Genomic DNA, 23,754 nt, shown 5'->3' with positions numbered 1-23,754 from the left:
CATACTTTCAGTTCTCTTCTAGAGGCACCAATATACTTCAGAGCAACAAATAACTTAAAATTTCCATCTTTCCTAGAAACAGGTTAAATTATGAATGGCAATGATTGTTGACTCTTCACCAAACCTCTGGTTCCTTTTCTTCCTGGGCACAAAGCGTGACTACCTTTCCAAGCCCCTTTGCAATTAAGTACAGCCATGCAACTGGTTCTCACTAATAAAATGTGAGCAGAGGGGATACATGTCAAGTCCTGGCCAAGAATTTATGAAGCAGGTATACCTCTTCTGCATACTCCCTTTTTGCCTGCTGGGTGTAAGTGGTAAAGAGGCCCAGCCAACAGAAGAACCATAAATGGAAGGCAAGGTTTTCTAAAATTCTTTGTGGAAGAAAATCACCCACCAACCAGGAACACACACACTGGACTGGAATGTGAGCAAAACCCTCTACTATGTTTGAACCATTATACATTTGGGTGTCTGTTTGGTATTGGAACAATGCCTACACAAACTAATGTAACCAACACATTATGCTTAAGAGCATTAAATCACTTGAGTATTAGAATTCTAGGCCTTCTTCCTGGGAAATACAAGAGGGACTAGCAGAAAGGGAAGCGAAGCAGATAGAAATAATAATGTGAATAGCTGCAAACATTTTCCACATATATAACCATGTATTACATGCATTACACATACTGTCTAATTTCAATCATTCCTCACAACAACTTTAGGAAATAGTACTGTATTATCCCATTACTCATATATGGAAACTGAGGGAAAGACGTAATACTCAGGAAGTGGAGAAGCCATGATTCCAATCTGTTGACTCCATAGCCCACACTCTGGTTGAATACCAACTCTGTGTCCTAGACAGTTTATGCAATTTTTGCTTTTTAACATCGTGTAAAATAAGCCTTATTATCCCCATTTTAAAGATTAGTAAGCTGAGATTCAGCAAAGATAAATGATTTGTCTAAGGTTGCAACTAGAAAAAATCAAAGCCCAGATTCAGGCCAAGATCTGAGTGGCTTTAAAGCCACTGAGAAATAAGTCCCTTATTCTCTTTCCCTTACACCATGGAGGTCAGAATATAGATGGGGGGAGATGTCATGTAGAATGTATTTCATTCTATTTATGGGCTTCAGATGTCTCAGTGGTTGATTCGTTAGTCCTGTGGCTGTGCGACCACTGCAGTCATTACTATTTGTCAGTTTTGGGGACCCCAGGGTTTCTGTTGGATAGACGTCACCAAATTACCCAGCATGTCATTGAGGCTATTTTTTAAAACTGATAACAAACTTGTTAGGCATGAAATAGTCAGTCCCTCCTTTGCTATAGCCCAACAAGAGGTATCCTCAGCCAGGGGTGGATCAGTCATATTCAAGCCTACAGGAAGAGCAAAAACCAGTGGGATGGAAGCTAATTCTCTCAATGAATAAAGCATTTATGCATAGGAAGAGTTATAGTAGAGCCAGTCCACAAATCTACCTCACAAAGTCTTTAAAGTCAAGGAGGGCTACCAGGAATTGTGTTTATATAAGGACTTCTGGGTCCTCTGAAAATAAGTACTAAGGGAATGTCAGGGCTGATCAGGGCACTGGAATGGACTTAAACAAGAATGGAGATGGGGAAACTGGCATAACTCCCAATTAGAAATGAAGAATGGGGAGAAGTCATCCACGTCTGTCTAAATGCTTTTTAACCTGGGTGGTCCACCCTCTGATCACATCCCTCCTGGCCTCACAATAGCTACTTGGCATATAAAGGAATTTCTCCAGACCCAGACCCATTCCTTCTCCCTTCTGACTTAATCTGTGGGACTTCTGATATATCTGGAGTCTATATCTGGGTTAGTGCTGGAGGCTCACAGTGGGACAAGATGGCAGCATCATATAACTTCCTGGCCTGTGACATGAACCTGAAAGTCCAAGGCCATTTTAGGATCAAACAGCCACAGTCCCATATTCATCGATCCCAACAACAGACATTTGTGGTTGGGAAAAAGCACCAAGGCCCTGAAGGAGCTGGAGTTCCTCTTCAGGGCAGAGCCAGTTGGGCCAGCAGAGGAATGGCAGGAGGGTGCCATGGTACTAAATAAAGAGGGGTGAGCCCACCATGCTCTCAGGGTTTTCCAGGACCAGAGCTACCACAGCAGCAGCCCTAGGTGGTCCCAGAGCCCCAGGAAAGGCAGGGGAAAGAGGTTCCCAGAAGATCATGCTCTTCCACATAGAGAGTCAAGAGAATGGGAAGGGACATGGAAAGAGAAGCCCTTCTACTCCCACATTCCTTCCAGTCATGTCCATTCATTCTACAAATGGTAGCCAGAGTGAGTCTCTTCCAAACTGATCAGATCATTCTTCTGACTTCCACTTGCTCCTAGGATTAAGGCCAAACTCATTACTTGGCCCATAGGACCTCACAAGGGCCCTGCCTACTGCTGTAATCTAAATTCACTCCATTGTGCCATCCTCTATACTCTCCAGAACTCAAAGTCTAATTATTTTATAGCCTGCAAATTCCATGAGGACTAAGTTCACATATTTTTACTCACTACTTTATACTAGCACTTGGCTTATTTGCCTGACATAGAGGATGCTCAATCAGTATCGGCTGGTTGGTTGAATGAATGAATGACTGGCTGAAGAACCACTATTCTAGCAACTAAGTTAGGTGAGTGCTGAAGCAAATCACTTGTGATTGCAGCTACAACCCTTATTTCTTCCATAAGTGGAAGGGGATAGAGAGACAGAGTACAGTTCAGGCCTCTGTGTTAAAGGTTAACAGCAACAAAGGTTTCCATCAAACCTACTAAGCACACACACCAACAGAAGCAGATTTCACTGATTCGAATGCTCTTTGCAAAGGGGTAGGAAATAAGTCAACAAATGAATGTAAGAAATGAAATTTTACTGTTCCTATATCCTTGAAATGACTCATAAGAATGCCACCAATTTGGTTTTTCAGTTCCCTCCCTTTTGCAGTGATGATATTTCGTTGGTGCAAAAGTAACTGTGGTTTTTGCCACAGTCAGGAAAATGAGGTGGAAGTCCTGAGGGACGAACCTCTGTCCTGCTGCCAACTGGATGCCAGGCAATCCAATATGTCTAAAGAGGTTTTCCTGGTTGTGTTTGTTTGTTTGTTTTTTGAGACAGAGTCTCACTCTGTTGCCCAGGCAGGAGTGCAGTGGTGTGATCTTGGCTCACTGCAACCTCTGCCTCCAGGATTCAAGCAATTCTCCTGCCTCAGCCTCCTGAGTAGCTGAGATTACAGATACGCACCATCATGCCTGGCTAATTTTTGTATTTTTAGTAGAGATGGGGTTTCACCATATTGGTTAGGCTGGTCTCAAACTCCTGACCTCATGATCCACCCACCTCAGCCTCCCAAAGTGCTGGGTGGTTTTCTTTTTTTGGGAAGACAAGGTCTCGCTCTGTCATCCAGGCTGGAGTGCAGTGGCACTATCTCAGCTCACTGCAGCCTCTGCCTCTTGGGTTCAAGCGATTCTCATGCCTCTGCCTCCTGAGTAGTTGGGACTACAGACATGCACCACCACACCAGGCTAAGTTTTGTATTTTTAGTAGACACGGGGTTTCACCATGTTTCCCAGGCTGGTCTTGAACTCCTGACCTCAAGTGATCTGCCTGCCTTGGCCTCCCAAAGTGCTGAGATTACAGGCATGAGCCACCGCACCCCGCCTAGAGAAGTTTTATGAGTGAGCCTTAGTCTGGGCTCACTGCTAAGCAGCATCAGGCTACAGCCCTAAGTGAAGGAAAAGCTTATCTCATTTCTGATAAGATGGGATACGTGGCAGTTTTGATTTTGGTTCTTTCCTATGATGGGAGGCTTCAGGACCTGGTTTCACCCAGGATGGAGTTTGGACACAGCATAACCCTGAGGGCATAAGGATAGGCAGGAAGTCAGATAAGTTATAGTTGGTAAGGATTAACTAAACACAACCCAAGTGAGAATGAGGAAGTAGTTCCCAGATAACAGAGTGGAGAAAACCAGCCCCAGGCCTAAAGAGGTGGCAGCAATAAACTAACAGCACGTGTGAGTTGAGCTTATGTTGCTGACAAGACCTGTGGTTTGGCATAGGTTTATTCCCTAAGCAAACTCATGCAAAACTGTGTGTACAACACTACCACCTTTTAACCATAGAATTTAAAGATTAAGTATGAGATTGGTGTTGTTTATGAGAAAGCAGAGTGTTGCTATATTTTCTTTCCAGGGCTTGTACAATATAGGCAACTGGCCTATTTGGCCTTCGCTTGGATACTTAGCCCGAGAGATGAACAACTGTTATTTAAAAGACCTGCTGTAGAAGCTCTAGACATTGTGTGACAAAACTGGAGATTTAACACACATTCTATGAGTTCTGCTCTTGAGTAAGCTCACTCTCTCTACACAGAAGTAGGCAGTTTAATTTCAACACAGGATTTTCACATTTATTATCTTAAGCTCCTACTGTCTCCTACTTACTAAGAAGTTCTGCTATTTGAAAAGGAGTTTATTTTGAATGTTCCCACAGTTTTAGAATCAATCTCAATCATCCAGAGGTGAATAACTCAGTTTCAAAGCTTAAGCATGGTAAAATATATATATATATAAAAGTACATGTAAAATAAAAAACCAGCTCATGAGGGGGGCAGCAGCGGAATCGGAAAAAAAGAGAGTGAACCGATAAGAACAACAACATCAACATATTAGAAGCAGAAGACGGAATTTTTTAGAATTACACAGCAATGTTTAGATGCCAAATTTGTCTACTGAGACATGAGAGACCCTGAGAGTCCCACCATGCCGGATGAGCTTGTTGCTGCTGACGCAGAAACAAAGTGACATGCAGATGGCTATGAATTCCAGTAACACAGACTCAGGGCCTAGAATACAAGTTCTCACCCTGGCTGCTCAGGAGAATCCCTTGGAGAGCTTTGAAAACCACAGCACCCACGCTCTACTCCCAGAGATTCGGATTTCGTTCCTCTGGGAAAGGGCATTAGTACTATTCAAAAGCTCCCTAGGTGATTCCACTGTGAGCTAAGATTGGGAAGCCCTGGGCTACCAGGGAGGATACAGGTGAGGAAGGTAAGGGAAGGAGGGGGGGAGGGAGAGAGAGAGAGAGAGAGCAGCTGAGTATAAATTCTCCATTCAATTCACAAAGAGGGGAAAGCAACAAACCATAGAACAGTTCACTTTTGCACCAAGCAATTTATATAATGTTGAGCATTTGCTAAAGTATTGTACTCATACCATTTTTACACTTCCAGATGATGTCTCTAAATACTGGATGCCATTTAACTGCTAGGCTCACAACAAATCTATTTCACAATAGCCATTTTTGTGTTATCTACAACATCTTCTCCCGATCACTCTGGTGAAATCAGAGGTGACTCCAGCACAACCCTATTCACTTACTTTAATTCCCTGTGATCCATAGCCAGGGGGGCCGGGAGGGCCAGGCAAGCCTTTCTGCCCAGTATCACCCTGTTAGAAGATGGGGAGAATTTGAAGACAAAATGTAAGAAGATCAAAGAAGAAACAATGTTAAGTATTACTACCCTCAGCTTCATTCTTACTTCAGTCTGACCAGGACTTTCATGCTGCCTATAAGCTACTTACTATTTTACTTAGAGTGCTTCCTCAATATTTTTAAACCACAGAATTCTTTGCAAACAAAACCTTAAATATAATCCAAATAAAAATTAAGCAGTAAGCAGAGCTGCTTGGCCTAAAAGCAGAAATGGAGGCCCAGGGCCTCATCTGCTTGGGCCCCCTTCACTGCCCTACCACCAAGCCCAAGAACACCAGGGGTGCCCTGCACCACGTATGAAAACCACTGACATGTGGCTCCACATAGCCTTAAGATGTTGCTCCATTTCAATATAAGGTGTGATTTCACTGGGGTTGCAGTTAAAGATTCAGTGGATATCAATGTCCAAATTTTTAGGAAAATATGTAGATGAAGCAATAAGCAAGTGTAGCATTTCCCAGTATCTGTTCATAAACTGAGCCCATGTTTCTTTGGAAGCACTTCGTGGTGGAACAAGATTGGAAAATAGCATGCGCTTTCCCTTGGAGATCTCCAGTGCACACTAATGTAGTAGATTAATGGCTCTAACAAGTCCCACAATAAAGAAATTAGTGTAACGTTGCTTATCCCAGAAGTTCCTAAATTAACATCGGATGGAAGAAGCCTTCAGAAATGCTGGGTTAATATAAGTTATTGTATAGTCAGTCTTTTTCTTTCTAGCATTAAAAAAGCTTGATTTTTTTCTGATTATAAGAGGAATACCTGCCCATTGCAAAAAAAATTTAAACAGAAATAAAGACGACATGAATAAGAAAAACAGACCCATCTTCCCATCACCCAGTGATAATGACTACTAACATCTTGGGGGGGTGGGGATCTTCATCCATTTAAAGTGATCTAGAAGGTTCAAAAATAGCATACTTCCAAAATTGAGTGGATGGACAAAACAGAGATAAACTGAGAATCTTGGTAATTCTGGGATGCTCAGTAAAATCTTTGACTCATACAGCCTTTTCCCTCTCCTATCTGAGAATGGGCTCTAATTCACGTCTGCGCATTTTTGGCATGAATATACCAATTCAAAATTTGCATTTGTGGTGGGTGGTTCATTGACATCTATTTTCCCTACTGAACATGCTTGCTACTTCTTTACCCTACTTTCAAACAAATCAAAGAAATTTGTTGAGCAAGTGAATGAACAATTAAAACTAGGTTTCTCAAACTCAGCACTATTGACATTTTGAGCTGGGTCACTCTTTCTGATGGGAGGCTGTCCTGGGCATTGTAGAATGGTTGGCAGCATCTCTGGACTCGACCTACTACAACCAAAAAATGCCCCTAGACATTGCCACATGTTCTCTGAGGCCAGGGAAGGGAAACACAGTCTCCCTCTTTGAGAAACACTGGATTAAAAGAATAAAAGGATGAATAACCACCAAACTGAAGGAGACATAGAAAGGAGGGAAACTGGGCCAAAAGAAGTTGCTCCGTCTTCTCCAGGGACAATCAATCTAGACCCTTGTACTGACGCCCTGCCAGAGTAGCTGGGGCACAAAGGGCACAATGACACTTTAGCAGGTGACCTGTTAAAAGGCCACCTGAGGCACCTCTGCCAAAGTAAAGATGTGCTTCTTGACGACGGCACAGCCTCTAAGAAACCCAGAAATGTTCTGAGCACTTTGAAATTAAAAAGAGGCTGACTTGCTCATTTCTTTTGGGGGAAGTGAATGGCTTTATAAACTCGAATGTTCTATTTTACTGAACGTTCACCTGATATGAAAAATAAGACTTTTCATCAGTCACCAAGAAAAAAATAAGTCAACACCAAGATGAACACTTATTATGAAGTTACTGTTCACTTGTTTGTCACTGATGATATCTGACCCTCACACAAAGCACTGAGCTGAGGACTCACCTTTGGCCCTTGGGTTCCTATGCCCCGAGGCCCAGAAGGACCTGGAGGGCCTCTGACCCCAGGCTCTCCCTGAAAAGACACAACAAATAACAAGTTACTAATTTTTTAAAGACTTCATGTTTTTTTAAATATATATATTTTAATATCAAAAACTTCTTGAATGTGATTAAGGTACTAATTGAACCCTCTTCTCCTAGATCACTTTTCTATTACCACTTAGGCAATCCTCAAACCAACAGATCCAGGTCCATTTCAAATTAATCAAGTCAATTAACTTCTCGGCAACATTAACTTTTTTCAGAACTCTCTTCTCTAGAATTTGGAAAAGTAATTACGAGTATTGTGAATAGAGGATGGAAGAAGAGACAAGAATAAAAAACAACCATTAAGAAATATAATCATATCCTGAACTAGTTGCGTTTATCATTGTATGCAACAAAGATTATGCTATCTGAGTTATGATGTTTCTGCCACCTCATTAACTGGAAGTGCAGGATAAACTCTAAAAAGGATTTTCAGCTTCACTAAGGCATGACAGCTTCATAGCTGGTAACTATTACCAGAAAATTGGTGGCACCTGATGAGGGTAGGTGACGCCCTGTGTCTAGATCTACTAGAGATGCTAATGATGGGAAGAAGGAGAGAAATAAAAATTGCTTCATTAGCTACCTTCTGTATTCCCAAGACTATGCCACGCGTTCATATATGTTATTTGATGTAATTTAGTACTCACAATAATCCTGCATTATAATGATGTCTAGTTTATGTAACTTCTCTGAACCTCGGTAAATTCATCACATATGTAGAAAATAATATCTACATTTCATAGGGCTCAGAATTAAGTGAGACAAAGCTTGTAAGTGCTTCTATCATGATTTTTACCACAGAATAGGCACATGGTATATGTCAGCTCCACCCACCTATTTTATTAAAGCGGTAACTAAGGTTTGCCCAAGTCTGCACAGCTATTAAGGTGCAGGGCTAGAAGGATGTAGAAAAACAGGAACCCTCATAATTGCTGGTGCAGCCACTTTGGAAAACAGTTTGGCAGTTTAAGGTTCAACATAAATTTGCCAAATGATACAGTCATTTCACTCCTACATATACACCCAAAGAAAATAAAAGTGTATGTCCACATAGAGACTTGCATATGATTGCCCTTAGCAGCATTATTCATAATAATCCAAAACTAGAAACAGCCTAAATGCCTAAATGCCCATCAACTGGTGAATGGACAAAGTGCTGTAAATTCAGCAATATAAAGGAATAAACTATAAATAAATGCTATAACATGAATGAACCTCAAAAACATTATTACTGATGAAAGAAGCCAGATATATTATATGATTACATTTACAAATAATATCCAGAAAAGGTAACTCTATAGAAACAAAAAGTAGATTAGTCACTGCCAGGGGCCAGGGATAGCAACATGGATTAACTATAAATGGTCATGAGGGATTTTACTGTGGGGATAAAAATGTCCTAAAACTGATTTATGGTGATGGCTGTATAGCTTAGTAGCAAATTTACTTAAAGAATCATTGAATTTTATACTTAAAAAGGATGAATTCTATAATGTGTAAAATATGCCTGAATAAATAAAGAAAAAAAAGAACCAGGGTCAGACTTTGCTATCTCCCAAGACCTTTGCCTTAGGTCCTGTTTTGCCCACATCCTATTACCAGCTAAACAGCTTCTAGCTTCCAACACTGCAAAAACCATAAATTATAAGAAATGTTGAAGTTGTTTATCCAGAAAAACAGTCCATCTTTTAATTTACTTTCTACTTATAAACTCTAAAATACTTCTAGATAACACAAGCCCTTAAAAGGACGGGGGCCATTTTAAAACTGTACTTTATTGCTGACTTAATTCTTTTAATATCTACTTTCATAATTATGTATTTCTATTTTGCTTACAGGCCACTTTTATTATACTGTCTCCATCTGTTCCACTTAGTACTTAGCTGCTTCTAAGGCTACAGGTGCTAATTATCTCTTTAACACCTCTCTCCTACTGACTCCCATGTTTGAGGGTTCCCAAGTTCCTGCCGGCTGAAAAGATCACTCCAACATCAAGGGCTCCAAGTAGAGAACATGAAAACCCTGTAGTACATACATTTCCATTCTCACTCCTTTCTTGAGTACCTCTGAAGTACTTTCAAAGGGAGAGTGTGTAAGTTCACTGCCTGAAGTTCTCCAACTACACCTGATTCGTACACTTTGCTACATCTTAAAAGGACATGTCTTTTCTCTTCCAAACATTTTGACACCCTCCAACAAAACAAGGAAGCATAGTTAAGTAAATCTTACCCAAAATCATTGAATGTTTTATCAAAAATAATACTCCTCTTTGCTCAGTCACCCCAACTCACCCCAGATTTGGTGGCTTCCTCTCATTCATTTCCGTTCACCTGTGCCCTTCCATGATGAGGTGAAAAGGTTAGGAGGGATACGGCCAGGTTGGGCGCAGTGCCTCATGCCTGTAATCCCAGCACTCTGGGAGGCCGAGGCGGGTGGATCACGAGGTCAGGAGTTCGAGATCAGCCTGGCCAATGTAATGAAACAGTGTCTCTACTAAAAATACAGAAATTAGCCAGGCGTGGTGGCAGGCACCTGTACTCCCAGCTACCAGGGAGGCTGAGGTGGGAGAATCACTTGAACCTGGGAGGCAGAGGTTGCAGCGAACCAAGACCATGCCATTGCACTCCAGCCTGGGTGACAGAGTGAGACTCTGTCTCCAAAAAAAAAAAAAAAAAAAAGGAAGGATGCAGCGAGACACCATGTGCCTCCTGCTGTGATGCATTAGAGAATACACCACCCTACCTATCAACATTCTGGCCTAGAAAAAACTGAACCTGGATGTAAACACATCTCTAGACCTACCAGCTTTGAGTGTCCCCAAGTTCCTGCCAGCTATTACTACCAGCTTACAGTAATAGACGGAAGAGGGAGAAACACGTTACACAACACCATGAGGATATCATCAGCAAATCCGCGAGTACAAATAACACATTCACTAACTGCGAGCTAAAAACAACAGGTGCTGGAGAGGATGTGGAGAGATAGGAATACTTTTACACTGTTGGTGGGACTGTAAACTAGTTCAACCATTGTGGAAGTCAGTGTGGCGATTCCTCAGGGATCTAGAACTAGAAATACCATTTGACCCAGCCATCCCATTATTGGGTATATACCCAAAGGACTATAAATCATGCTGCTATAAAGACACATGCACACGTATGTTTATTGCAGCACTATTCACAATAGCAAAGACTTGGAACCAACCCAAATGTCCAACAACGATAGACTGGATTAAGAAAATGTGGCACATATACACCATGGAATACTATGCAGCCATAAAAATGATGAGTCCATGTCCTTTGTAGGGATATGGATGAGAGTGGAAAACATCATTCTCAGTAAACTATCGCAAGGACAAAAAACCAAACACTGCATGTTCTCACTCATAGGTGGGAATTGAACAATGAGAACTCATGGACACAGGAAGGGGAACATCACATTCCGGAGACTGTTGTGAGGTGGGGGGAGAGGGGAGGGACAGCATTAGGAGATATACCTAAGGCTAAATGACGAGTTAATGGGTACAGCAAACCAACATGGCACATGGATACATATGTAGCAAACCTGCACATTGTGCACATGTACCCTGAAACCTAAAGTATAATAATAAAATAAAATAAAATAAAAAACAAGGGAGGAGTCTACTCTGATTAAAAGAGATTTAAGAGCTATCTCAATCAAATGCAATGTGTGGGCATGATTTGGATCCCAATCCAAACAAACCAATTGTAGCAAATGGATAAGACAAGCTTGGAAATGTGAATGCTGGATATTTGCTGTATTAAGGAATTGTTCGTTTGTTTTAGGTTTGATAATAGTATTGCACTCAAGTTTTTAAAAAGAGTTCTTACATTTGGGTGACAAATACTAACGCTTTATATGGGTGATGTCTGAGGATTGCTTCAGGATAATGTGGCAAGGGGAGGAGTGAAGAATATAGCTAAAACAAGATCAGCTATGTGTTGATAATTGTTAAGGAAGTGTGATATGTAAATGAGAGTTCATTTCACTAGTCTTTCCACTTTTGTGCATGCTTAATTTTCATAATAAATTGTTTTAATATAATTTTTAAAAATCCATAAACAATATCCAGCAAAAGTCTCTCCAGTGAGCCTGAGATAGTGTTGCTGTAATAGACCTCCTTAATAATAATTCATGATTTTAAAGATATTAAACTGGGCAAAGGGGAGGAGCACACAGGTAGATTCAACATCATTAGAATTTACATGTGTTGTGTGTATTCTTGGGATATACCAAATGTTACATAATTTTTTTTAACATAGGGATACAGAGAGAAGGCACAATTTTTTTTAACAAAGTAGTATGTTTTAAGAAAAAATTTGACACTCTAGTATTTAATTCTTGATATTGTTCTTGTGAGAATGTTAGCTAAAACCTCCCCTCGACTAGTATTAATCATACTAATACCCACACATGGGAAAGCAAGCGGGAAAAGCAGTTAAAATAGGTCCATAGTTTCTCTCAGGCCAGCCTTGTCAATGCTCAGTGTTGCTATTCATTCTCTCCTTCATAGTCTTCCTTATTCACTTCCCCCTAACCCTCAACCTCTGGGAGTATCTGAAGGCCAACTGCAGTAGGACAGCTGACCCTGTAGATACCTTACCGTTCTCTCTGTCCCGCAGCCTCAGCCAATGAATTTAAGGTGTGTTCCACGTCATCTGTGGTCCTTCAGTGTTCACCTAAAACAAACTGTCCATCCTTATCCATATAATTGTTGACATATAGCTATGTTTCACATATTTAAATAATCTTTTGTATCTTTCAAACTATGGGAAAATGACTTATAGCAATGCTTTTGTGAATCTAACAGACTTTAAATCAGGTCTTAACATTCTGCAGATATTAGAATTGGTCTGTAACACAGCATGAGAGTTGTTCCTCAGTGTATATGTACCATACTTTGATAGATGGGAACATTAGGCATTTAATGATCTAAGAATCCACAGAAGTAGTGTCTCTCCACTATGGTGGGGTCTTTGAAAATGATCTTTTGTTGTTCCATGGGCCATGTGTCCATGTTAGGCCACCACACCTGGTAAATGTGAGCAAGAGAACTGCGGGCAGGTCTTGCTTGGCCATTTGACGGCACTGGTTTTGTCATAAGGCAGCACCATAGGTACCTAAGAAGTGCGTTGACCTGTGATATTTTCAGATACACGGTTTGTTGTCAGTGGATACAGCTACATTCACAAATAAAGGAATTACAACAGGTTCTCGCGTAGCTGGACATAGCTTCCCACGCAACAGCTGAGGCTTGTTGGAGCCTGCAGAGGGAGCCCTTGTATTAGGAGATAATGAACAGACATGAGAGCAAATTCCAGAGTCGCCATTGGTAACAACATCTATCACTTTCCTAAGACGACAGTCTTAGCCTTATCCCTAACCCCTGCAACCGCTCTCTCAAAAGAAGAATAACGGACTGTTTAGATGGCATACCACTTCCTCTTGGCCCACAAAAGGGATTCTAGATGGGAGATACTACTTTCATTTTCACAGGAAATGGCCAAATTCAGGACTGTCTGCAGTATTTGTGCATATGAACTTAACAAATGGTTCAGTGAAGACTACTTAGACCATCACCTTGCAGAGTGGATAATTTTAACTCCTTTAAAAATACACATCATCTTATGATAGTTCTAAAACTCACACATTGACGCTTTCCCTTTTTAAATGAAAGAAGAAAGAGGAGAGCAAATACATTCATTCATTTTCTCATTAGTAAATCTTCAATTTGGTTAATATTAAAACTATTATAATAAATAATAAATAAAAATAATACTTATTAAGTTTATTATTCAGCAGGCACTTTTCATTCATTATCTTACCTGATCTTATCAACATCAACTTATTCCATTTTACAGATAAGGAAACTGAGGCTACAGCAGGATACATGACTTGCCAAAAACTAGGTAGTCTGAAGCAATTCAAACCCAGGTATGACTCCAGAACCCATCTCCCATTTTGGTGTTGACTGGGACTAGATGCAAGACGCTAACTTTTCCATAGACTTTTTTCCAACTGTCATTTAATGCAAAGACCTCGACTGTTTGGCTGTGAAACTGTAAAAGTCCTTTCCCTACATTGTCAATCACACCCTCTCAAGGGGAAGAACATCCCGGATTATAAGATTCATCCTGTATTACACGGATCCCACATGACCTGCACAAGAATCCAGCCCCTAAGTCTTCCCTTCCCATTTTCCCTCCATTGCTAATCCTTGGTTTCGCGGTTTACTCCAATGTGTTAATTGACTTCATTCCAGATCTCCTACCTATACCAGTTCTTAATCTCTCTTCTTATCCATCCTACAATGTGTGTGATTTGGCAGCGTGATGCATAAAATGGCTACTACCACTAATTATATTTTAATATGTTAGAATTCATAAAGATGTTTTACGTACATTAGTCTATTAATTTATCATAATAAACCTGTGAAGTAGGCATTATTATCCCAAATCACAGATAAGAATGCTAAGCCTCAGGGAGACTAAACGACTTGCTGAGGTCACACAGCTAATAAGTGGCAAGGTTTCAAGGTGGAGCAGTGACAAGGAAACAACCCATTATACCTTATGAGTTTTCTAAAAATATCAATACAATATTTGAGAAAATAATCAGTCCATTAGATTATTTTCCTCCCCCTCACTCCCTCACACAGTAATGAGGCTTTAATCATACTCTCTCCCTTTGTGCCAGCTAAGTTCCTGCCACTCTTTGAGAAGAAGGTGGAAGCAAGATATACTTGTTCCAAAAGTGATTTCATGCTTTTCTACTTTGGGGACAATAAAAGCAAATTAAATTCACTGTGAAAGAATCAGCCCCTTAAGGATGTTCCAAGGAATGGTACTCTAAAGATTCTGCTAAATGATGAAACTGAGGAATGACTGGGTTTTAAAATAAGGTAGAAGTCAAAGTGATGATAGCAGCTGCCTTATGTTTCTTTCTTTCTGGTTTTTAAATAAAATTAAGATATAACTACTCCAACTACCACAAACATAGGCAGAACTCTGGAATGAATTACATAATTCCACCTGTGTCATGTGTTAAGACCTCTAGAATACCTCACTCGTGTAGCCAGAATGTCAATGGAAGTTTTAGAGGCTTTTTTCTAAGCATATGCACATATTGGCAATGTGTATTGATTATTGAATGACCATTGTCATATGACTCAGTCATTTCTCAATGACACCCTTTAATATGAATAGGAAGACAGTACCAACTGTCAGCATGATCATCATGGGGATGAGAAAATAATTATACAAATACTAGAAAACAAAGTTCTCAAATTGCTACATTTCCTCTCAAGTATTTTTTCACCTTTAAATTTCAAAGTATTTAAAGTATTTTCAATTACTTGAATCAATTTATCTCCTAAAACTTTAATATTCACCCCAAAACAGCTGTATCTCATAGTCCCTGACAATTTTTAAACTTCTTATTGTTTTTTTCCTTTTCTCAAAATCATCTCATCAAAGATAAGCAAATGATGGCCTTTTGCCAAGAACTTCATTGGAGAGGAAGAGTCTTTCTTATTTAGCTTGGTTAGAAACCTTGAAAACAGAAATATTGACACTGCCCCTTACGACAGGGAGAAGAGCAGCCTGTCTTGTACTAAAACTGAATATAATTTTCCACTGGGAGAAAGTTCCTCCAAGTCTGCATGATCAAAAATAACAATATGTTTATGGTGATGTGGGCGATGAATGTTAAGGGTATTTACCATGTGTCTCCAGGGCTGAAGGAAAAGTATGTACATACTCATAAGAAGAGACATACAAAGCTAGGAAAACAGCACGGAGAGATGAAAGCAATATTGAAAGTCATGAGGTGGACTAGAGTGCAGCCCAGATTTTAGAGATCAGGCATATAACTGCATTGGGGAGTAATCTTGAAAAGTCACCTTTTCCTGGTCTTGGATATGACCCTTTCTGAAACCTCTGGGTCAAACTGCCTAGCGTCTAAACTTTGTATGGCTCTGGCTTTAATTAGTTCTGTTTTGGGCTGATTGTCCAGGCTGAAGCAATTTTGCCATCATATTACAGGGAGGTGGCTTTCCTCAAGTCCACTTTGGAATTACATGCCCTTAACTTCATTATTGTCTGTATCCTAGGCCAGCCCTCCTTGTTGGGCACGGTTCAAAAATGGAGTTCCTTGTCCAGTCTATGTCTGCCAATGGAATTCACACATTCCTAATGCATCTCTGTGTGAATCGGTCCTCTGTTCCACCAATGCCTGTTGGTGGAGTGTACATATGTGAGCCATTGCAGAGAACAGAGGGGCAATTCAGATGCTGGGAACATTTTTAGAATAATGATACTCAGTGGAATTCCACATAGACTTGCATTTTATGGCTATGGGTCACTTTTGTCAAATAAAGCATGTATTTACAATACTCAAACATTTAAAGTTACTGAAAAATATTTAACTCTTTTGGGTTTGGGGTTTATGCTTCTCTTTAATGTTTATATAATTTAAGTTTTGACAACAGAAAAGCTAGGCTGAAGGGAGAAACAATCCAACTGCACACAAAACAGTGCCTAGATAGAAGATGGACAGCATAGGAGATTGAGCATCTGTGGATCAGGGTAAGTCATGCTTTCTGCTCTGATTTATTCATCCATTTAATTTTTCATTCATTCATCCATATCCATAGCCCCTCTCATATACAAAACAAATATAGTATCACAAATGTTTCTATTGTAAAGAGGCAAGTTGCTCAACCTTCTGGTTCTTTGTTTCTTCATCTATAAAACAGGAGGACTGTTAAAAATGTCATAATATTCTGGAAATATTTAGGTAATACATAATCATGACAATGATAATAGTCATTATACCTGTAATAACAACAATTCAACAAGTCTTTTCTGCCAACAGACTTATGCCAACAACTTGATGGTTAAGAGGTCCTAACCCCAAATCCAGATTAGATCTCTTCTATGCAAAGATTAGGCTAAGTTCAACCACTCTAAGGCTTTGGAGAGGGTCATAGCTTTTTCTATGATGATCCAGCTCCCTGAGAGGGCCTGAAAAAAGCTAAGAGATGGGCATGGTAGGCTGTACCTGCCCTTAGTGAACTCAGGAGAGCCACCTCTTATATTCCTTTTCTGTGAGGCCAGAAATAAACTCTTACATCAGAGACATCAGGAAATCAGCCCTCATGCTACATGTACCTTACAAAGCTTTGGGGGTGAAAACACAGGAACAGAGTTATCTGCAGCTCCTCGAAGAGAAATGAGATGTATGGCATGTTTGCCCTCAAATCACAAGAAGTGCTCTTAATATCTAAGGCTCCAGTGAAGAAAAGCAGGCAGTGATGGGTGGGGCTTGGAGCTTGGCTTCCCCACCAACAAGCCAGGAGATTGGATCCAGGAGTGAGGACACTGGATGAGCACTTCCCATTTAGCAAGAAACCAAATTATCCGTTCCTCTTCCCAGCATGTTTCAAAGGTGAGTTTAAAATCTGTATCTCCTCTCTCCTTCAAAGTTGTAGTTTTTATAAGAATTTTGGAAATATCTCAGAAGGTCTTGCCAAATTTGAATTAAATTCAAGGTAATTGTATCTAGAAGGACAATAACCACTGATGTTGTAGGGAATTTTTCCACTTGGAAAAAAGCCATGGAGAACCACAAGGGTGCTAGATGTCAGGGACTGCTTTTTATATGTTTTGAAACACAGAAGCTTTGAGTTTCGTGTCTGTGTCATATGCTAAACACATGTGACCTTAACTAAACAGCACCAAAACCCACCATAAATTCATTGTCAACCTTAATGGTTTCCTCATTTCAAACCACATTTGTTTTGTAAGTTAATGCCTTAAGGCCACAATTTTAAGGCGACTACACAAAGCTTAAATGAAAAACATATCAGGATCCATATGGCTATACTACCACACACACATATATACAGTTTCTCTGTCACTTTAACTCAAAAGGGGAGAAATTTTGCACACATTTTGGTCCTGTGCTTCTGCTGCCGTGGACAATTTTTGGTATTTTCAGGATTTCCCGTACTTTACCAAGCAAGAAGGGCAAAGTTAACTGGAATTATCTTCCTTTCTTTGCCAGTTTCTGTCTATGAATCTCTCTCTCTCTCTCTCACACACACACACACACACACACACACACATATACACACTCTCTCTCTCTCTGTGCTCTGTGTGTGTGTGTGTGTGTGTGGTGTGTGTGTATGTGTGTGTGTTTCCAGAAATTTTCTTCAGAAAAAAAGGCCACATAGAGATTTTGAGGCCTCTATAAAAAAGGAGAGATGAGTTTTTTCCAATTCTGTGAAGAAAGTCATTGGTAGCTTGATGGGGATGGCATTGAATCTATAAATTACCTTGGGCAGTATGGCCATTTTCACGATATTGATTCTTCCAACCCATGAGCATGGAATGTTCTTCCATTTGTTTGTATCCTCTTTTATTTCATTGAGCAGTGGTTTGTAGTTCTCCTTGAAGAGGTCCTTCACATCCCTTGTAAGTTGGATTCCTAGGTATTTTATTCTCTTTGAAGCAATTGTGAATGGGAGTTCACTCATGATTTGGCTCTCTGTTTGTCTGTTATTGGTGTACAAGAATGCTTGTGATTTTTGTATATTAATTTTGTATCCTGAGACTTTGCTGAAGTTGCTAATCAGCTTAAGGAGATTTTGGGCTGAGACAATGGGGTTTTCTAGATATACAATCATGTCATCTGCAAACAGGGACAATTTGACTTCCTCTTTTCCTAATTGAATACCCTTTATTTCCTTCTCCTGCCTGATTGCTCTGGCCAGAACCAAAAAAGAGCCCGCATCGCCAAGTCAATCCTAAGCCAAAAGAACAAAGCTGGAGGCATCACGCTACCTGACTTTAAACTATACTACAAGGCTACAGTAACCAAAACAGCATGGTACTGGTACCACAACAGAGACATAGATCAATGGAACAGAACAGAGCCCTCAGAAATGATGCCGCATAGCTACAACTATCTGATCTTTGACAAACCTGACAAAAACAAGCAATGGGGAAAGGATTCCCTATTTAATAAATGGTGCTGGGAAAACTGGCTAGCCATATGTAGAAAGCTGAAACTGGATCCCTTCCTTACACCTTATACAAAAATTAATTCAAGATGGATTAAAAACTTATATGTTAGACCTAAAACCATTAAAATCCTACAAGAAAACCTAGGCAATACCATTCAGGACATAGGCGTGGGCAAGGACTTCATGTCTAAAACACCAAAAGCAATGGCAACAAAAGCCAAAATCGACAAATGGGATCTCATTAAACTAAAGAGCTTCTGCACAGCAAAAGAAACTATCATCAGAGTGAACAGGCAACCTACACAATGGGAGAAAATTTTTGCAACCTACTCATCTGACAAAGGGCTAATATCCAGAATCTACAATGAACTCAAACAAATTTACAAGAAAAAAACAAACAACCCCATCAAAAAGTGGGCAGAGGACATGAACAGACACTTCTCAAAAGAAGACATTTATGCAGCCAAAAAACACATGAAGAAATGCTCCTCATCACTGGCCATCAGAGAAATGCAAATCAAAACCACAGTGAGATACCATCTCACACCAGTTAGAATGGCCATCATTAAAAAATCAGGAAACAACAGGTGCTGGAGAGGATGTGGAGAAATAGGAACACTTTGACACTGTTGGTGGGACTGTAAACTAGTTCAACCATTGTGGAAGTCAGTGTGGCGATTCCTCAGGGATCTAGAACTAGAAATACCATTTGATCCAGCCATCCCATTACTGGGTATATACCCAAAGGACTATAAATCATGCTGCTATAAAGACACATGCACACGTATGTTTATTGCGGCACTATTCACAATAGCAAAGAGTTGGAACCAACCCAAATGTCCAACAACGATAGACTGGATTAAGAAAATGTGGCACATATACACCATGGAATACTATGCAGCCATAAAAAATGATGAGTTCGTGTGCTTTCTAGGGACATGGATGAAACTGGAAAACATCATTCTCAGTAAACTATCGCAAGGACAAAAAACCAAACACCGCATGTTCTCACTCATAGGTGGGAATTGAACAATGAGAACTCATGGACACAGGAAGGGGAACATCACGCTCCGGGGACTGTTGTGGGGTGGGGGGAGGGGGGAGGGACAGCATTAGGAGATACACCTAATGCTAAATGACGAGTTAATGGGTGCAGGAAATCAACATGGCACATGGATACATATGTAACAAACCTGCACATTGTGCACATGTACCCTAAAACCCTAAAGTATAATAAAAAAAAAAAAATACTAAAAAAAAAAAAAAAAAAAAAAAAAAAGGAGAGATGATTTTTAAAGTTATTTAAAAGCTGGTATTTTCTTTTAGACTTTCCTTTATTTCCAAGTTTATGATCCAAGTTCCCTTGATTCTAAGACCAGCTCACCCTCCTAACATCTCCTTCCAGGGCTAGAAAAATTCTGAACAACACAATTTCCATGGGAAGAGACAAGAAGCAATGGAAGAAAGGAAAAGCAGCTGAGAGGGAGGCGTGCAGACAGGTAGGTCCTACCTAGTGCTCTCCTCCCTGGGCTCTGCCTATAGCTGGAAGCAAACCACGGACTGCTGCTTCCACTCAGCCTCCCATGTGGGCTCACACACACAATGGGAGTTTCACTTAAGATACATCTTCTGGCAGCATGTTAGCCATTTCAGAAAAACCATAGGCAAGATGAAGTTTTGAACACTTTGTTTCTTATGTTTTTCCCCCTAAAATGCAGATGAAGGCAAATACAGGGGACTTTTGGAGGAAAATGGCATATGCAATCATTTAGTAAATGTTTTAGTCTGTATCTTAGATAATCTGACACAGTGAAATATGCATAAGAATTGGGTTTTTTATGTTGTTTTTTTTTTGAAATGGAGTTTTGCTCTGTCGCCCAGGCTGGAGTGCAGTGGTGTGATCTCAGCTCACTGCAACCTCCGCCTCCTGGGTTCAAGCAATTCTCCTGCCTCATCCTCCTGAGTAGCTGGGATTATAGGCGTGCACCACCACGCCCAGCTAATTTTTGTATTTTTAGTAGAGACGGGGTTTCACCATGTTGGCTAGGCTGGTCTCAAACTCCTGACTTCAGGTGATCTGCCCACCTCAGCCTCCCAAAGTGCTGGGATTACAGGCATGAGCCACCACACCTGGCTAGTTTTTTAAATGTTCTTTATCTGTGCCTAAGTGCCTGTCGTTATTATTATTGCTCAATGTAAAGCAGTAACATAATCGTATAATATAACATCATGTGTAGTTACATAAAAAATTTTTAATCTACTCTGTGAAAATGTAAATGATCATCTGTTTCCATTGGAATACATGCATTCTAGTATATATTTAACATATTTTATTTCATGTCTTATTTTACATAGAAATAAGCTTATACTTCCCTAAATATTCAATATACAAGTTTTTACCATTGTTTCACTCACAGCATAAAATATGAGGTTTACCTATTGAATTTCTCTATTTTTTTTATTTTAGGATTTTGACAGGTGCTATGCCTTAAAGAAAAAAGAATACATCAGTACCCAAATTTGGTGCAGTTTATTGATACAGTTGAGGCTTATTCAAGAATCTGATGTAGTCCGCAGTCAGACCAAGCCAGATCCTTCATCGAAGCACCTCGGGTTTGTCCTGTCTGTACAGTGTACACAGCACTTCCAGATACATCCTCATTGGACTCTCACCATTACCCCCAGAAGCACAGATGAGGCAGCTATCAAGATTCCCTTTTAAAGATGAAATTTAGTGCCATGGGTCTCCAATCTTTTATCCTACCTGGGAGAGGGCAAAGAGGCACTTCTAAATTTTGTGGCAGGGGCAAAAACCAAGGGGAGAAGTTGGCATTAAGCACATACAATATCTTTTCTCTCTAATGACCTGGAAACATTAAAAAAACTAAGTAAGTAGACATATTTCAAAGGAAAAATTCTCCCTTTAGGGTAATATTGATCATTTATTCATTTTCCATTCATTCAACAGGTTGCAGAGGTCCTACTGAATGGTACACTTAGTTCTGGTGACATGAAGTTAGGAGGGAACAAAGCAAGAAGGCTGTCTCCAGGAAAACCTTCACTCTCATGGAATATGCAGAGGAATAAATGAGCAAGATGATCTCAGAAAGTGATACACGCTACATGGAAAACATACAGAGGGGTTGGGGTAGTAATGCTTTCTGTATGGGTGGTTGGGGAGGTGAGATTTGAGCTAAGCTTTTAATAATCAGCCATCCTGGCAAGTCCCTGATGCAGGAATGAGCTGAAGTAGGGCAGGCCATTTTGGCTGAATGTCGGCAGCCAGGGAGAAATGACAGAAGCTGCGGTCGGGGCATGAAGGATCTTCAAGGCCATGGGAAGTGTTCAAAGTCTGAAAGAGAAGCCACCAGGGTGTTTCTAGGAAGGAATGGTATACGCTCTGATTTATGGTTTTAAAAGACCGCTCTTCCTGCTAAGTTATTGGAAGACAGAGGTGGAACAGGGAAGACCAATGAAGAGGCTATTTTTACAGCCCACGTAAGAGATGACATAGTCTGCCTGGCAGAAGCAGAAAGAAAAAAGGAGCCAGAGTTGAGATATATTTTGGCAGTAGCATTGACAGGATTTACCAAAGGACTAGGCGTGGAGGAAGGAGAGGGAAAGGAAGGGACAAAGGATGATGCTTAATCCTTCTGGCTTGAGCATGGGAGAGCCATTTGCAGGGTTATGGGGCAAAAATCAAGGATCTTATTGTGGATTATTTTAAATTAGAGATGTTTGTGAGAAACCCAAGAGGGGATACATAGTAGGAAATTAGATACATGAGACCAGATTTTAAGGGAGAAAAGATAGGTATTTCGAAGTCATCAGTGTGTGGACAGTGGTTAAAGTCATGGGGCTGGACGAGAGTATCTAGGGAAAGAGTATGGCTAGAGGAGAGAGGAGATCTCCGACTTGAACCCTGATCTTAGTATAAGAAGAGGAAGCAGCAAAGGAATGCGAGTTGCTATCAGAGAAGGAGGACCCAAACCATAAAGTTAGTCTACATGTTCAGATTAGTTCCCCAGGAAGTCTATACGTAAGGGCAAATAACTTCATCAATTATTTCAGACACCTCTACTCTTCTAGTTGATAAAAAATTGTATCTTCACCAAAGTCACCTACCTATAGGCGCACTCTTAGAAGCTAGTACGTTGCCTACTTTAAAGTCTTACCTTTGCTCCAGTGTCTCCCACTCCACGTAAACCCATCGGCCCAGGGGGTCCTGGTAATCCACGAGGTCCCTGAGATGACACAGTAAGGGAGGGAGTGAGCATCCTTGTAGTATGCAACACTCAAAAAGGAGGGAGGGAGGGAAGAAAAAAAATGTCCCACTTACAGGCACACCAGGATAGCCATCACCTTTGAGTCCTGGAGCACCCACTGGTCCCTGAGGGCCTTGGACACCCTGGGTAAATTCCAACATCAGTGATATCATGAGACTCAACTATAAAACGCCTGGTTAAACTTAAGCATAACACCAACTCAATATGTCAATGGTCGATTTCTAACTCAGGAGTTAGAAAATGACTTATTGCTAATATTTTAATTCTTAAAATTATAAATTCTTAGTGCATCATAAATCAAGAAAAAGTATAAAAAAGAAAATTTATTAAGCACAATGTGAGAAGAGTAGAAAAGAATACATAGCAAAATTTTGAGTGTGGGATAACTACAGTTTCCTATTGTTGCATTAAATCTATTGCCTCATTAATGGGGCCCAAATTATACAGGGAATAAATAAACCCAGATGAAAATAAAAACACATCAATTTTTCAAAAACAAGTTATGAAGAGATAGAGTTTGTGATTCATATCTTGAGACCTAGGAAAAAGTTGTAAACATTGTTTTACAGTGATGACCTTAGGCATCAAAAACTTTTAGTAGCAGCCCTTAGTCTCCTACAGAAAGAGCAGGGAGGGGTGATTATTGTCCTTTAGACAACAGAGTTTTCTAAGACTTATAACTGTCTCACAAACAGAAATCAGAAAATTTCTGACTAAAGTAAAACGGGGGGAGAGAAAAAAATTAAGAAAGATCTTTTAGAAGATTACCTACAAGTGGCTGGGTGCGGTGGCTCATGCCTGTAATCCCAGCGCTTTGGGAAGCTGAGGCGGGTGGATCACTAGGTCAGGAGTTCAAGACCAGCCTGGCCAACATGGTGAAACCCTGTCTCTACTAA

General features: G+C 40.3%; 1 protein-coding gene across 2 annotated transcripts in view; it reads right to left on the bottom strand.

Annotated features, from left to right (window-relative positions):
- Nucleotides 1-23,754, bottom strand: part of COL28A1 (collagen type XXVIII alpha 1 chain) — a 186,333-nt gene that overhangs the window by 62,577 nt on the left and 100,002 nt on the right. For both annotated transcript variants that reach the window (XM_055272611.2, XM_055272612.1), the window contains exons 24-27: nucleotides 22,912-22,980; nucleotides 22,748-22,816; nucleotides 7,440-7,508; nucleotides 5,410-5,478 (exon numbers count right to left, since the gene is read on the bottom strand). In XM_055272611.2, the coding sequence (XP_055128586.1) occupies nucleotides 5,410-5,478; nucleotides 7,440-7,508; nucleotides 22,748-22,816; nucleotides 22,912-22,980 (276 nt within the window). The remainder of the gene's footprint in view (nucleotides 1-5,409; nucleotides 5,479-7,439; nucleotides 7,509-22,747; nucleotides 22,817-22,911; nucleotides 22,981-23,754) is intronic.

This window comes from Symphalangus syndactylus, chromosome 3, assembly GCF_028878055.3.
Source record: "Symphalangus syndactylus isolate Jambi chromosome 3, NHGRI_mSymSyn1-v2.1_pri, whole genome shotgun sequence".
Taxonomy (NCBI): domain Eukaryota; kingdom Metazoa; phylum Chordata; class Mammalia; order Primates; family Hylobatidae; genus Symphalangus; species Symphalangus syndactylus.
This window is presented reverse-complemented; position numbering and strand designations above follow the sequence as displayed.